This window comes from Podarcis bocagei, assembly GCF_964188305.1.
Source record: "Podarcis bocagei genome assembly, chromosome: 16".
NCBI lineage: Eukaryota > Metazoa > Chordata > Lepidosauria > Squamata > Lacertidae > Podarcis > Podarcis bocagei.
The window spans coordinates 43,095,842-43,110,289 of record NC_138142.1 but is presented as its reverse complement, the minus strand read 5'-3'; the positions used below and the strand labels follow the sequence as shown (position 1 = coordinate 43,110,289).

Here is a 14,448-nt window from a genome sequence, read left to right as displayed (position 1 = left end):
TCCTTGATGCTTTTTAGAGATACCCCAAGTTTTCACCACCCTAAGCAACACCTCTCAGAAATGTGGGGTGGGGGGAAGAATACATTTCTCACCTCTATCACTTGTGCAGATTTTGAGCATGTCAACTGAGGTTTCCTTTTGATCTTCAGAATTGCTGACCATGCAGGTGAACGTGGAGTCATTGGAACCTTTTCGCCAGGAGATGCAGAGAGTCCTGACATTGTCAGAAAGTTCATTCTTAGCCAAAACTCCAGAACCTGGAGGCCTTATTTCTTTTCCATATGATTTTGAATGTTTCTTCTCCATATGCATGGCACTGCAGGGTCACATTGCAGCCTTCTGGAGTCTTGGAGATGTTTTAAATCACAGAATGTAGCAGTCTTTAATTTTTGCAAGCCTTTCACGCTTTCACGCACAGCCACCCTTTGGATTTTGGGGTGAATTTTGCCGTAGAGTTCCTCAACCAACAATTGTGGGCAATATGTGTCCATTAGTAAAACGAGTGCATTAAATTGCATGGATTAGTTAAAATAACACACAAAAGGGAGGGTATGAAATCAACAGTGCTCTTTAGCTATACAAGCCTGTAGTATCTGGTATCTGGAGGTAGCATAGCTGTCAACGTTTCCCTTTTTTAAAGGGAAACTCCCTTATTCTGAATAGGATTCCTCACAAGAAAAGGGAAAAGTTGGGAGGTAGAATGCCTCTGTCAGTGGAAGGTCCACATTTCCACTAAGAGCTTTCAACAACTCCTCCTCCATTTTGAATTTACCTAACACCCTTTCTAAGGGACCCCATTTAAGAGTCGTCTTGTGAGCTTCTGGAGGCAAGTTTAATCTTCATTGAGTGGTAAACTTATTTCTCTTCCCTCCAGACATTTTCTGCTACAACTCCCATCTGCCCCTGCAGTCAGAAGGCCCAATCATCTGAAGGCATATATTTTCTTTATTTCAAAAATAAATACACCAGTTAACACTGTAGTGCCTGAGGTTTCAAAAGATACATCTGCGTTATTATTATTATTTGCAGAATTTATATACTGCTTTTCGGGCAGACCTCAGAAGCAGTTTACATAATATTATAACAACAATAAGCATCACATTTTAAAAAAGAATAGTTATAATAGAAAATATAATAACAATAACAACAACAACAACAACAACAACAACAACAACAACAACAACAACAACAATAATAATAATAATAATAATAATAATAATAATAATAATAATAATAATAATAATATAACTTCTTCATTTGGAAGAAAAGCTGTTGCTACTTCAGATGCCCTCAACTGTCCCATTACAACTGGAACATCCCATTTTCCCACACAGCAGATTTTCGCCTTGACATGTTGGAGGCTATGCATTTGGTAGCACCTCAAAGCGGTTTGCAAAAGACAAAATCAAGGAAAAAAATACAGCCTTCCTTTAAAACAGACAAAAGTTAAAATACTGAAAGAGATTAAAAGTGATGTTGTTGTTCAGTGTCTTTATAAACGACAGTGAAGGCACCTGCTTGAGTTCCACAGGCAGGGAGTTCCAAAGTGCAAGCTCTGCCATGCTATAGGGTTGAGTTCTTACACCCACAGGGCTGATATTGTGGGGCACCTGTACTAGTGCAATTCTGCCAATCAAAGCAGATGAGTGGGCATATGTGAGGTTAGGCAGTTTTGTATGTAAACTGCTCCCAAGCTGTTAAGGGCTTTATATACAGGCAACTCCGAATTTGCACGGGGATTGCGTTCTGGGTCATCTCGCGCTGCAGTGCAGCCCAGCCCAATCCAACCCCATTATGCGCTTTTACCCCCTACTATGCCCTGTTATAAGGGACGCGGGTGGCTCTGTGGGTTAAACCACAGAGCCTAGGGCTTGCCGATCAGAAGGTCGGCAGTTCGAATCCCCGCGACGGGGTGAGCTCCCGTTGCTCAGTCCCAGATCCTGCCAACCTAGCAGTTCAAAAGCACATGAAAGTGCAAGTAGATAAATAGGTACCGCTCTGGTGGGAAGGTAAATGGCGTTTCCATGCACTGGTTTGCCAGAAGTGGCTTAGTCATGCTGGCCACATGACCCGGAAGCTGTACGCCGGCTCCCAAGGCCAATAAAGTGAGATGAGCACTGCAACCCCAGAGTCGGCCACGAGTGGACCTAACGGTCAGGGGTCCCTTTACCTTTACCTATGCCCTGTTATGCCACCACCCCATCAAGGTGTTGCTTTGATCATGCACAAAACAGCCGTTGCCAGTCCTAATATGAACACCTTGAAGTTGGCAGGACATTGCCCAATTGGCAACCAGTGCAGAGCTCTGAAAAGGGGGCGTTTGTGCGGACAAAGCCACACACCTATCAGCGATCATGCTGCAGCATTCTGCAACAACTGCAGCTTCCAAATCAAGAGAGGAAACCTGCATGTTGCAGCAATCCAGTCTTGAAGTATATGAACTACTGTGGCAAGGCTTTCATGGTCTGGGTATGGCCGTAGCTGTCAAAATAGCTGCAGTAGGTAAAAGGCACCTTTTGCCCTGAAATCCCTAACAATGGCTTTATGTAGATATGAAATAGAACCCCAGAGCTCCACAGCTGGAGACAGCAATGTTTCTGAAGATCGGTTGCTAAAAGCAAAGACTCAGGCAGCATTTCCTCTTTATAAGGGTCCCAGGAGGGGGAGATGAGCAAAGCCAAATGATGTTCCCAGCAGCTTTTCCACTGCAGCCACAGGATCAGAGAAATCAGAGAAAAGTTCCTCTTCTTGAGTTTCACCTTGGCCCATGACCTTTTTCGGACAATGTTCTCCAACAGGTGTCAGCCATCTCCCCCATCTTGTCTGGCAGTCACACGGTTTCTTCAGTCGGGTCCTCAGCTCTGAATCCAGGATAGCTAGCTGCAGTCACAGCTGCAGTCACAGGCATCTGGGGCAGACGCTGTGCAATCAGAAAGGGATTCATAGGCTGGCGGTTCTGAGCACAATGTACCTTCTCCTCCATTCCGGTCAGCCTGCAGGTGGAGGAGAAAGAGGAGCAGTTAAACAACACGGTACAGAAGACTGTGGGAAGCAGCTCCCGAAAGAGCATTGGAGCCCACCTAAACCACCAACTCAGCCGCAAATTCAGCAAAAGGCAGATGACTCAACTATACCTCTTAGTTCAAGTGTTTAGGGATAGCTTAAGGTCCATGAATAACCATAGGTCAGAGGTCCCGGGCCCTAAGGAAGTCAGATTATCCTCCACCAAACAATGGAGGCAATCGAGGCCAGACATTTTTCAGCCTGAGGCAAAGGAGCAGATGGTGCCGCCACCCCTCATTAAATGTACAGAAGTCTGCCAGTTAAATCTGACTTTGAAACTGGCCACAGGGCACTGCCCTCTACTGCACCTGTGGGAAGCAGGATAACTTATGTGGGGGGGGGGGGCAGTAGTCACAGACTCTTGAGAGCCACTGTGGTGTAGTGGTTAAGCGTGGTAGTCTCGTAATCTGGGGAACTGGGTTCGCTTCCCCGCTCCTCCACCTGCAGCTGCTGGGTGACCTTGGGCCAGTCACACTTCTTTGAAGTCTCTCAGCCCCACTCACCTCACAGAGTGTTTGTTGTGGGGGAGGAAGGGAAAGGAGAATGTGAGCCGCTTTGAGACTCCTGAAGGGGAGTGAAAGGCGGGATATCAAATCCAAACTACTACTACTACTACTACTACTACTACTACTATTCTTCTTCTTCTTCTTCTTCTTCTTCTTCTTCTTCTTCTTCTTCTTCTTCTTCTTCTTCTTCTTCTTCTTCTGCCAAAACCCCTGAAGTCTCTCACTACCCTGAGATGGTGGTGACACGTAATAGTAGCACCGAACCATCACCCCTTATTTTCTTGACATACGCATCTCACCTGGACCTCCTCATAGGTAGAGGGGCTCATTGCTGTACTGTCGGGTGCAAAAACCATCAAAAGGCGGTTCATCATTGGGTTCTCGGGTGGCGGACGGTACGCCATCTCCTCTTGTGCCACAGAGGGAATATCTGCAGAGTGCAACATGAGACACGTTCTTTAGTCCTTGGCAATGACCAATCCCTGTCTTCCAGGATACACAAATGGAAGGTGGGAACATATTTGGCAGGGAGCCTTCATCACAGTTGAGATGGAAGGAAGAGTAATAGAGAGGGTTCTACCTGTGTTCCTCTGATTGGATTTCCCCGCCTCATAACACCTGCAGATCACCACCAAAATACATATAAGGGGTACAAGAACACCCAGTATGATACCCCAATGGATATTCGGTTGAATGCTGCCTGCAAAAGTGCTGCCTGGAAGAACAACAACAACAAAAATAACCCTATTGGAACAAGAACATAATAGCTACTGCCAAAGTGACCTCTGCCCCAACATATGACCCAGAGCAACAGAATAAATAACAGAGAATAAGTGAAAATGCCAATCGGTTTCATTTGTAGGGAAATTCCATAACGGCCAAAGTCATGTTCGTAAGCTCCTTCATGTAATATTTCTCCTACGATCATCTGATAATTGTCCTTAGCATAAAATGAATTGTCAGCTCGTCCCATGAGAAAGCCAATCTATCAATATGACAAGGGGGCATTAAGCTGTTCACATGTTTTCTCAGAGAGGTCTTTAACTGAACTTTACGAGGGTGGGAAATTAGAGAAATTCTGAGTTCCCGGTTCTGGTTGTTTCACTTACATGTTTAAAATTCTACATTGAGAAATGGTTGCCGGTTATTGAAAGCTTTGGAAAACTATATTTTATTAGGGGCTGCCATCCCTGCCCCCATTGATCACCAACTGCCCTAACTCCCCCTCCACCTCCATGCCAACCCCTACCCACTTGCAACCACACTATGGACCTCACCCTGGTAACCATCCCTTATGGTTGAGTCAGCCATTTTGCCATACCTCCTTCCACCCCCAGCCCTCCCATCACAGCTCCTTCTACCCCACCTCCCTGCCGCGCCAACCCTGTGGCCCATCTTCTCCCCGTGATCCTACCAAAATTCCCCTATGTCCACTCCATCACCCATTGCTCCTGTCCCCAAATACCACTGCCTGGAGCAGAGGGGAACGGAAGAGCAGAAAGTCTTTCTCGCTTTAGCTGCAGGCTGCTGAGAGATTGACGGTACTTTAAAGGGTGAACCCCCCCCCCCCAGTTTCCAGCCTCAATTCTATGGAAGGCCTGAAAGGGACTCACTGTCTTAAACCCCAGAAAAAACCATTGCTGCCAGTCCATGTAGATAATGCTAAGCTAAATGGGCCAGAGTTCTGACTCTGTAAGAAGCAGCTTTCTGTGTGCCTGAGACATTGCGTGTGCAACTTTCGACAGAAGTCAGGATGTTTCCCATTTGTGTTTTCCTTCAGGTTTTTTAAAAAATGTTCTGCATGCCTGTGCACCTGTCCTTGAATTTCCAACCCTTAAGGATATCGTAATTGTTCACTGGCCCAAGCAGCATCTCTGGATAATTTAGGGTGGGAGGAAAGATTGCTCACCTTCATGACTTTTAACTTCATAACGTTCATAATCCTGGCAGATTCCGCGCAAGTCAAACCAAGCTTTCTTTTGATCTGCCGGATTGTGGACCAGGCAGGTGATGAAGGAATGGGAAGAGTCTTTTCTCCAGGAGACATGGAGATTCCTGCCGTTGTCAGAAAATGAGAAACTATCTAAAGCTCTCACGTTTTCCCAGGAGATATTGTACGTTCCTCTTTCATATGTCTGACACTTCAGGGTCACATTACATCCCTTTGGAGTCTTGATCAAATCATAATAGTTGATCCTTGGTTGTGGTGCTGGATCTGTTCAACACAAAAGTCATGTGAGGTTTGTGCCTCATTGGCTGTCACTAAGTGTGTACGGCAGCAATGGGGGGACCTCAGGACCAGGGGAAAATGCACCCCTCTGGGCCTCTGTATCTGGTCCATGGGACTCTCTCAAGGCCCCCCCAGGCTGTTAAGATTTTTACCCACGCAAGCTGCTCAGTAGTAGCACTATGGTTGTTTATATCATGTGAGTGTCTGAGAGCATGAGACAGAATGTCTCAGGATTGTTGGAGAGTTTTGTTTCGCTTCCGTGTGTGATGTTGTTCTGTACTGCTGCTGAGAGAGCACAGACATGCTGATGGATTCTTAGCATTTAGACTGTAAATAAAGTAGTTTAGAGCTACTGATTGTCTCTTTCTTCTACAGTGAGATGCCAGAAGACTAGCGTGCTCCTCTCTGGAGAGAGGGGTCACTTACCACCTGTCCCTCTGGACTGAGGAAGATTTACAGCCAGAGAGTGACCATCGGAGAGATGTCCCGGTGTCTTGGGAAGGTGGTAGCCTTCTGGGGTGTTTTTCCAACACTGGCATCCCCTCTGCTCCACACTTTGCTTGAGTGTGATTTGCCTTGATGGAATAATACAATCATAGAATTGAAGAGCTGGAAGGGAGCCCAATGATCATCTAGTCCAAGTCCTACAATGCAGAAATCCCAGCCAACTAATCCCTGATGGCTGGCCATTCAGCTTCTGCTTAAAAGCCCCTAATGAAGGGGACATCCACCACTTTGGTTTGTGTCTTCCCCTCTGGAGCAGCAGAAAACAAGCTTGTTACTTTTCCTACACCGTAGCCCTTCAGATATTTGAAGATGGCTATCATCTCACCTTTCAGTCATCTCTTCTCCAGGCTAAATAGTCCCAGCTCCTTCAATATATCCTTCAACTCTGAAAATGATGCTTGCTTGCTTGGAGGGATGGAGGGTTAGACATGGGTGTGAGTTTGAGAGGCTGTGTAGATATTGGCCAACTCTACAAAGGTAAGAGTCACATTCTTTACTCCGCCTACTTTCACCCCTCCCACCACCACCATGTGGCCCCAAGAAGATTCCCTAGGAGGAATTGTGGCCCTCAGTCTGAAACAGAGGTGTTGATGTGGGCCCCAGATTGTGGGTGCTCAGTGGCGTGCTTCCGTGCGATGTGATGTCATGACATTATGTCGCACGCACAGCGCTCCGCCTCCACTTCCCTCTGCCCCCTGCCGTGCCTCCGCTGACTCACCAGCACCATGGCGGTGACCGGGCCAGGGCCTCTGCCGTGGGGGCTCTGCCTGGGCAAACTGAGGCTGCAGATGCGCCCCGTCAAGATGGTGCCTATGTTGCTTTGTGAGACATTGCACGCACGGCACATTTTTGTCACCCGGCTGGGCTCCCACGGGGGAAATTCTGTGGGTCCCGAGGCGTGCAGGGCCCATCAGAGATGGTGCCTATGGTCTGAAAAAGTCTCCCCATTTCATCCGATGACCATCCTTTTCCATGCTCAGCTCCAGCACAAACTCAAGAATGGAGAAAAACAATTGCTTACCGTAAAGAGTCACATTAAAAAAGTGGTCTTCAAACTGTTCTGCATCAAACCAGACACGAGCTTTATAGACTACAGCATCATGCCTCTCCATCTCCCTGATTATAAGAGTGGTCCTGTCAGCCATCAGCAGCCGACGTGCAAATATGTGCCCCGACATTACATTAGTCACAAAATCATTTTCCCCAGATAACCTATGACCTTGTAGGTTCATCCATGTTGCTATCCACGTGCTGAAATTTGACTTCTTCAGCTTCCAGTCTCTGAGTTCACAAAGGCGATAGGGCGTTCCGCTTACAGGGCTAATGACGTCCCATTCGATTTTCTCCACTGGTTTTCCCGGGGGGACCTTTACAGGAAAAGAGACCTGTCCTCCCACGACTCCCTTCACATGCTGGGATGCATTCATTGATGCTTCACCTGAAGTGCCTTTGGGGAAGCAAAGAGGGGCGCCATTGTTGTTTGCATATGGAATTTATACCCCACTCTTCCTCCCAGAGGCGGAGCTAGTTGCTCCAGCACCCAGAGCGGCGCACATGTTGTGTACCCCGTGGGGGCAGGGCTAGCCGCCTGCGGGCATGGGGCTAGCGTCCCAGGGGGGTGCACTCCCCCTGGGATGACACCCGGGGAGGGCTTCAAGGGCACCCACCGCACCCCACTTTCTTCACCAGTGCTTCCTCCTACAATTGAAAATATTTTTTGTTTAGTAATGATATTGGAAAGCTGTTACATGCAGATACAAGGAAACTCAGAAGGGAGGGACTAGAGGAAGTCAATCAATATGCACATAAGGTTGGGCTTTTAAAGAAGTAAGTTCGTTTTTATCGTTTATTTGTTATGGTGGTGGGTAGGATGATGTTTCTCGTATTGTTTTCTTCTTTGACATGCTTTTTTGTTTTTTGTTTGTTGTTCTGTTATGTGATATTTGTTATAATTGTGGAAAACCTAATTAAAAATAAAAATAAAAATGAAGGAGCCCTAAGCAACATCTCTGTCCAGAATGTCAAAGTGGGGGAGTCATTTTCAAAACAGTTACAGGCCACATTTATATCAAACTCTCCAACTTTTCTGAGATGAAAATAGGGGTGTTCTATTCAACATCTGTCTCACCCCCTATATATATGCACTGCCAAAAAGGGGGAAAGGGCAGGCCTGCCTGAGCTGCCCTACTGGGACTTAGTTTTAAGCAAACATGCAGTAATAACAATAACAATAATAATAATTATTATTAATAATATCATTATTTATACCCCACCCATATGGTGGGTTTCTGAAGCCACTCGTCAAACAATAAAAACATCCTAATAAAGGGCTGCCTTCTGATGTCTTCTAAAAGCCAGGTAGTTGTTTATTTCCTTGACATCTGCTGGGAGGGTGTTCCACAGGGCGGGTGCCACCACCGAGAAGGCCCTCTGCCTGGTTCCCTGTAACCTCACTTTTCGCAGCAAGGGAACCGCCAGAAGATCCTTGGAGCTGGACCTCAGTGTCCGAGCAGAACGATGGGGGTGGAGATGCTCCTTCAGGTATACTGGGCCTTTGAGGCCGTTTAGGGCTTTAAAGGTCAGCACCAGCACTTTGGTATTTGGTGCTTTGAAACATACCGGGAGCCAGCGTGCTTTAGGACCGGTGTTGTATGGTCCCGGCGGCCACTTGCGGTCACCAGTCTAGCTGCTGCATTCTGGATTAGTTGTAGGTTCCGATTTAAAGGAGAGGTAGTTTCATAGTTTTTGTAGGAGAGGAAGGGGAGCCCAGGTAGCAGCAATGTTATGGCCCCAGCTTAAACCACAATTTCCCATGGCACAGAAACAAAGTGGGATCGCTTATTGTTATCCACGAGTGCCAGGGCTAAATAGGAGCACTTGGAGACTCTGTTATATAAGACATTCAAAGTTGTAACATTTTCTACCATATTTTGAAGGGCTAAAAAGAGGACACATTGGCCGACTTCTACATTTAGCTACCGATCACTATGACGACTCGACCCATGAAAAAGAGGGTGTGTCCTGGAAAAAGAGGACATCTGACAACTCTAAATTGTTTCCCCAGAAAAGAATCCTATGAACTATAGATCATTGTTGCTGCTGAGGTTTTTTAAGAGATCCCCCTTTCCCCACACAGATCTCCAATTCCCAGAGTGGTTCAACAACCGATCTCTCATCCTAATGAACACTTTAAAGGCTGGAAGCCTTTCAGGTCCCATTCTGATAGATTTGGCCTCAGCTGAGAACTGAATGGAATTCCTGCCTCCATACCCACCAGTTTTGAAGGACTTACCAAAGGAAGAAGAGATCAGTAGGACGAAGGTGAGAAGGACAGGAAGGGTTCTGTGAGTGACATCCATTGCCATTTTTGTCTGGCGACGCAGCAGGTCTTGGACGTGGTTCACAGAGTGAGTGGCAAGCGGAACGGAGTTGGTTCACCCTGTTTGCAGCACACACCTTGGATTCTTCTCTCTGAAAGTAGCAATGCGGGAGAGAGGCTGGCGATGTCAATAAGAGTTTTCTACTGTCATTTGCAGTCATTCCTTCAAGCAGGAAATCCTCTGCCAAGCCCTTCAAGAGAAATCTGGGGTTAGCGAGTACATACGACCAATTACATCACCTCCTTCCATGAAACCACGTGACCCCCAGTTGAAAAGCATCTGTGGAATATCAGCAACAGTTAACCCTTAGGCAGCCTCACTAGCCAATAAACATAACGAGCTTTCAGATCTGCTCTCTGTTTTTAAGTGACGCAGTATATCTTTCCCTCTCACTTTTCGCTCCTTGGCTTTGAAGCCACTTACTGTTGAAACCAAGCAGCTTCTTTTATTATTTTGCGGTTACTTCTCCTGAATTTTAAATGGTTTATTACCCAGAAACTCCCCGCCCCAGGAGAAACACTTGTGAAGAGCAGCATTTATAAATGTTGTTAATATGTGAATTAAGGCTGCCCTAAACCTTTTTGCAAGCTCTCTCAGCTCCAAGTTGCTGCAAGTTATTTTCTCCTGTAATGGGAGGGTCCACACAACAGCTGTGATTGCTGATCACTTTCAGCTAGAACCCCTCCTCTTTTTATTTTCTGTACACTCTTCTAAAGCCACTCCAGTTAATGGTCCTCCTGTGTGATTGTGCAAGTGAGTTCAGTGTAAAATGAATTATGCATTGTGTGACGAAAGGCTTCCTCTTATCCTTCAGGTTGTAGGATCTGAATCAAGAAGAATTTGGCCTTAAATTAAGCATTGGTTGTGCTCCGAGCCCCCAAACCCAGCCCTCATGGAAATAAAGACACAGTCTTTATTTAGGAGACAGTTTAAATGTTAATGGGCAAATTTTGGCCACAACTTTATTGAATACACAGATGTGACTGGTATTGACTTAGGCACTAGTATCAGAACGATATTTGGCTCCTGCCCCACCGTTCAGGAAGCCTGGAAGGCTAAACAACCAGCAGGGGATCTCCGTCAGTGTATATTGACTGTGTTCCCGGGGCTCCTGGCATGGCCTTAGCCCCTCTCCGGGCTTCGGATGAGATCCAGACCCCCGGATTCCTTTAACGGAATACCCTATTCATTGGAGGAGCAGGTGATGGCCGCACCTCCCCTCCCCACATTCCCCTAAACCAATGCCTAACCGCCAAACTGTACAAGGTTGTGACGATTGCTAAGAGGTAGGCAAAAACCAAGTGGCCACAGCCAATCTGCCACATTGGGAAAAATTCTTAGCTGGCCTGCGTTCCAAAACAGGCGACCAACTGAAGTCCAAAGCAAGGCCAAAGGTAAAGGTAAAGGTACCCCTGACCATTAGGTCCAGTCATGGCCGACTCTGGGGATGCGGCGCTCATCTCGCTTTACTGGCCGAGGGAGCCGGCGTACAGCTTCCGGGTCATGTGGCCAGTATGAATAAGCCGCTTCTGGCGAACCAGAGCAGCGCACGGAAGCACCATTTACTTTCCCGCCAGAGTGGTACCTATTTATCTACTTGCACTTTGACGTGCTTCTGAACTGCAGGAGCAGGGTGGGTGGGTGGGTGGGTGTTCGGCAGCATGAAGTAAAGGGAGGTTCCTACATCACACTGCCAAATAGATATCCCCAACCTTTGCCACGATGCTGATTGGCTAAAGGCCAGTGGCATAACTGTGGCACCACTGGCTTGGAGCAGAGCAAGCCCCACCCACAAGCCAGTTGGGGAAGATTTTCAGGGACCAAGCACAACATGGACCCTCTGTTAGGAGGATCCAAGTTGTCAAGCCTGTGCTTGCATAAACTGTGTGTATGAGGAGAAAGACAGTCCCTCTCAGGTTGTTGTGAGGTGTGTATCTCAACACGCATGCATGTCCAGCAGGCTGGTGTATTCAGCAAAGCCACTTCCGAGCTTGGGAGGAGAGGGGGTTACGGGCTACCCCCTCCCACACACACGGGGGCTGGCCTTTTGCCCCCGCGAGATCCAGGGAATCCCCGGGCGTGCCTGCGACCCGGCCCGCCAATCGGCGGGCTGGGGAGGCATGGCCTAGCATACTTAAGGCCAGGTATGCCCGGGGACCGCCCTCTTTCCCCTTGCCAGCTGAGCGGTTTCCCATCCCACCCACCCTTAGGCTTAGTTAGCTATGACCTTGCTATGGACTCCGGTTGGTCGCCGCAAGGGGCCTGGTAGGGATTTTTCCAATTTGGCGCACTGTCAGCCTTTTGGTTTTTTCGCCTACCTCGTAGCAATCGTCACAACTTCTGCGGCATTGGCGGTTAGGCATTGGCAGGGGTTCATTGTTATGCAAATGAATGGGGGTTGGAGGAAGCGCCATCACCTTCCCCCAAGGAAAGGGTAGTCCGGTAGAGAAGGGGTGAGAAGGTGAAAAATGGCTTAGTCATGTATAATGAGATAAGAATCCAATGTCTTTGTTCAGACCAGGTCTCTCCATGGTTTTAAGTTTGGTAATGAGTTGCAATTCAGCAGCTTCTCTTTCCAGTCTATTTCTGAAATTCCTTTGTAGTAAAACAGCTACTTTGAGATCTTGTATAGAATGTCCTGGGAGATTGAAGTGTTCTCCTACTGGTTTCTCTGTTTTGTGATTCTTGATGTCAGATTTATGTCCGTTTATTCTTTGGCGTAAGGTTTGGCCTGTTTGTCCAATACAGAGAGCTGAAGGACACTGTTGGCATTTGATGGCATACACAATGTTAGACGATGAGCAATTAAATAGTCCCGAGATGGTATGTGTGATGTTGTTGGGGCCAGTAATGGTGTTGTCCGGGTGTATGTGGCAGCAAAGTTGGCATCTGGGTTTATTGCAGGCTCTGGTGCCAGTGTCCGTGTTAAGTCTGGTTGTAGTATTATTGTGGGTTAGGAGTTGTTTAAGATTGGGTGGCTGTCTGTAGGCAATGAAAGGTCTTCCTCCCAGAGCTTGAGAAAGAGAACTGTCATTGTCCAGGAGAGGTTGTAGATCTCTGATGATGCGTTGTACTGTTTTAACTTGGGAGCTGTATGTGATGACTAGAGGTGTTCTGTTGTTTTCTTTTTTGGGTCTGTCTTGCAGCAAGTTCTCTCTGGGTATCAGTCTGGCTCTGTTGATCTGTTGTCTAACTTCATCTGCTGGGTATTTTAGTTCTAAAAAGGTTTGCTGTAGATCCCTTAGGTGAGAGTCTCTGTCTGTAGAATTGGAACAGATGCGGCGGTAACGTAGTGCCTGGCTGTATACAATGGACTGTTTGGTATGTTTGGGATGGTAGCTAGAGGCATGTAGATATGTTTGTTGGTCAGTTGGTTTACGGTATAAGGTGGTGTCTATGCGCCCATCCTGTATTTTTATAGTAGTGTCCAAAAAATGTATTTCTTGCATAGATTGATTCATTGTTAGGTTGATTGTGGGGTGAAAATCATTAAATTTCTGGTGAAAGGTGTCCAGGGTCTGTTGACCATGTGTCCAGATGATAAAAATATCATCAATGTATCGCAGGTACAAGAGAGGTTTGAGTGGGTAGGAGTTTAGGAAACGTTCTAAATCTGCCATGAAGATGTTGGCATACTGTGGGGCCATGCGGGTGCCCATTGCTGTGCCGCTGATCTGAAGGAACAGGTCATCACCGAATTTGAAGTTGTTGTGGGTAAGGACAAATTGGCAGAGTTTGGTGGCAAGGTCCGCTGTGGTTTTATCTGAAATGGTGTTCCTTATAGCTTGTAAACCATCGTTGTGTGGGATGTTGGTATACAGAGATTCCACATCCATAGTAGCTAGTATAGTATTGTTGGGAAGATTATTTAAAGATTGTATTTTCCTCAGAAAATCTGTGGTGTCACGTACATAGCTGGGAGCACTGATGGCATATGGTTTCAGAACAGAGTCCATATAACCGGAGACACCCACTGTAATAGTGCCAATACCTGAAATGATTGCAGGTAATTCAATTGCAACTCATTACCAAACTTAAAACCATGGAGAGACCTGGTCTGAACAGAGACATTGGATTCTTATCTCATTATACATGACTAAGCCATTTTTCACCTTCTCAGCCCTTGGCTTTTCCTGTAAGACCTATTACAGTCGTTAAGAGTCGTCAACAGGCTCATCTCAGCTATCTGCCAATCTCCAATTCCCACCACCCTTCTGAGTAATACCCCTCCCCACCTTCTCACTATATAGAAGGATCTGGCAACTTCTGTTTCAGTGTATCTGAAGAAGTGTGCATGCACACGAAAGCTCATACCAAGAACTAACTTAGTTGGTCTTTAAGGTGCTACTGGAAGGAATTTTTTATTTTTAAAATCTAGCTACTTATGAAAACCAGTTTCTTGGATCTGGTCCATGACCACCCACTCAAGAGCCTTGCCCAAGAAGGAGAGATGGGCAACTAGCTGGTAGTTACTTAGATTTCAAGGTGTGAGGAACCCAACAGGATGCACCCCGTCTTCATTGCCCTAGCTGTCAATGCATCAAAGAGAAATTTTTGGATGCCAGGAAGGTGATAGTAATGAACCACATGACGTCTTTACTCTTCCATGGAATCACTTGGCAGTGATTCTGAACTGTGAGTCAGAGATCAGCAGCATTTAACCCCAGTCAGTCTCGCTATCCCATAAACAAATATCCTTCCTCCATTTTTCATGACACTGTGAATCTTTCTGTCCTGTTTTCCTCTTTGGCATTGATTCTTA

The 14,448-nt window shown here is 46.7% G+C and overlaps 1 protein-coding gene across 2 annotated transcripts; it reads right to left on the bottom strand.

Annotated features, from left to right (window-relative positions):
- Nucleotides 1-1,200: 1,200 nt before the first annotated feature.
- LOC308575159 (uncharacterized protein) lies at nucleotides 1,201-9,924 on the bottom strand. 2 transcript variants are annotated; one of them, XR_014002703.1, is made up of 7 exons: nucleotides 9,599-9,924; nucleotides 7,328-7,753; nucleotides 6,632-6,775; nucleotides 5,479-5,784; nucleotides 4,150-4,284; nucleotides 3,869-3,999; nucleotides 1,201-2,993 (listed from the first exon to the last, which is right to left on the bottom strand). XR_014002703.1 is itself a non-coding variant. In XM_081173717.1 (6 exons), the coding sequence occupies exons 1-6, from the start codon at nucleotides 9,669-9,671 to the stop codon at nucleotides 2,877-2,879; spliced, it is 1,188 nt and encodes a 395-aa protein (XP_081029843.1). In that variant the 5' UTR covers nucleotides 9,672-9,916; the 3' UTR covers nucleotides 1,201-2,876. The 2 variants fall into 2 exon arrangements, 1 of the variants encoding a protein (XP_081029843.1); XM_081173717.1 differs by lacking the exon at nucleotides 6,632-6,775 and having other exon boundaries at nucleotides 9,599-9,916.
- Nucleotides 9,925-14,448: the final 4,524 nt, after the last annotated feature.

What these genes read in the sequence shown, in the direction of transcription:
- LOC308575159 (XM_081173717.1), bottom strand. Translation starts at nt 9,671, where the DNA reads ATGGCAATGGATGTCACTCACAGAACCCTTCCTGTCCTTCTCACCTTC. An exon ending in ATCCAATCAGAGGAACACAG is followed by an intron (nt 4,000 to 4,149) that starts GTAGAACCCTCT and finishes TGCACTCTGCAG; the next exon opens with ATATTCCCTCTGTGGCACAA. An exon ending in CTACCTATGAGGAGGTCCAG is followed by an intron (nt 2,994 to 3,868) that starts GTGAGATGCGTA and finishes CTCCACCTGCAG; the next exon opens with GCTGACCGGAATGGAGGAGA.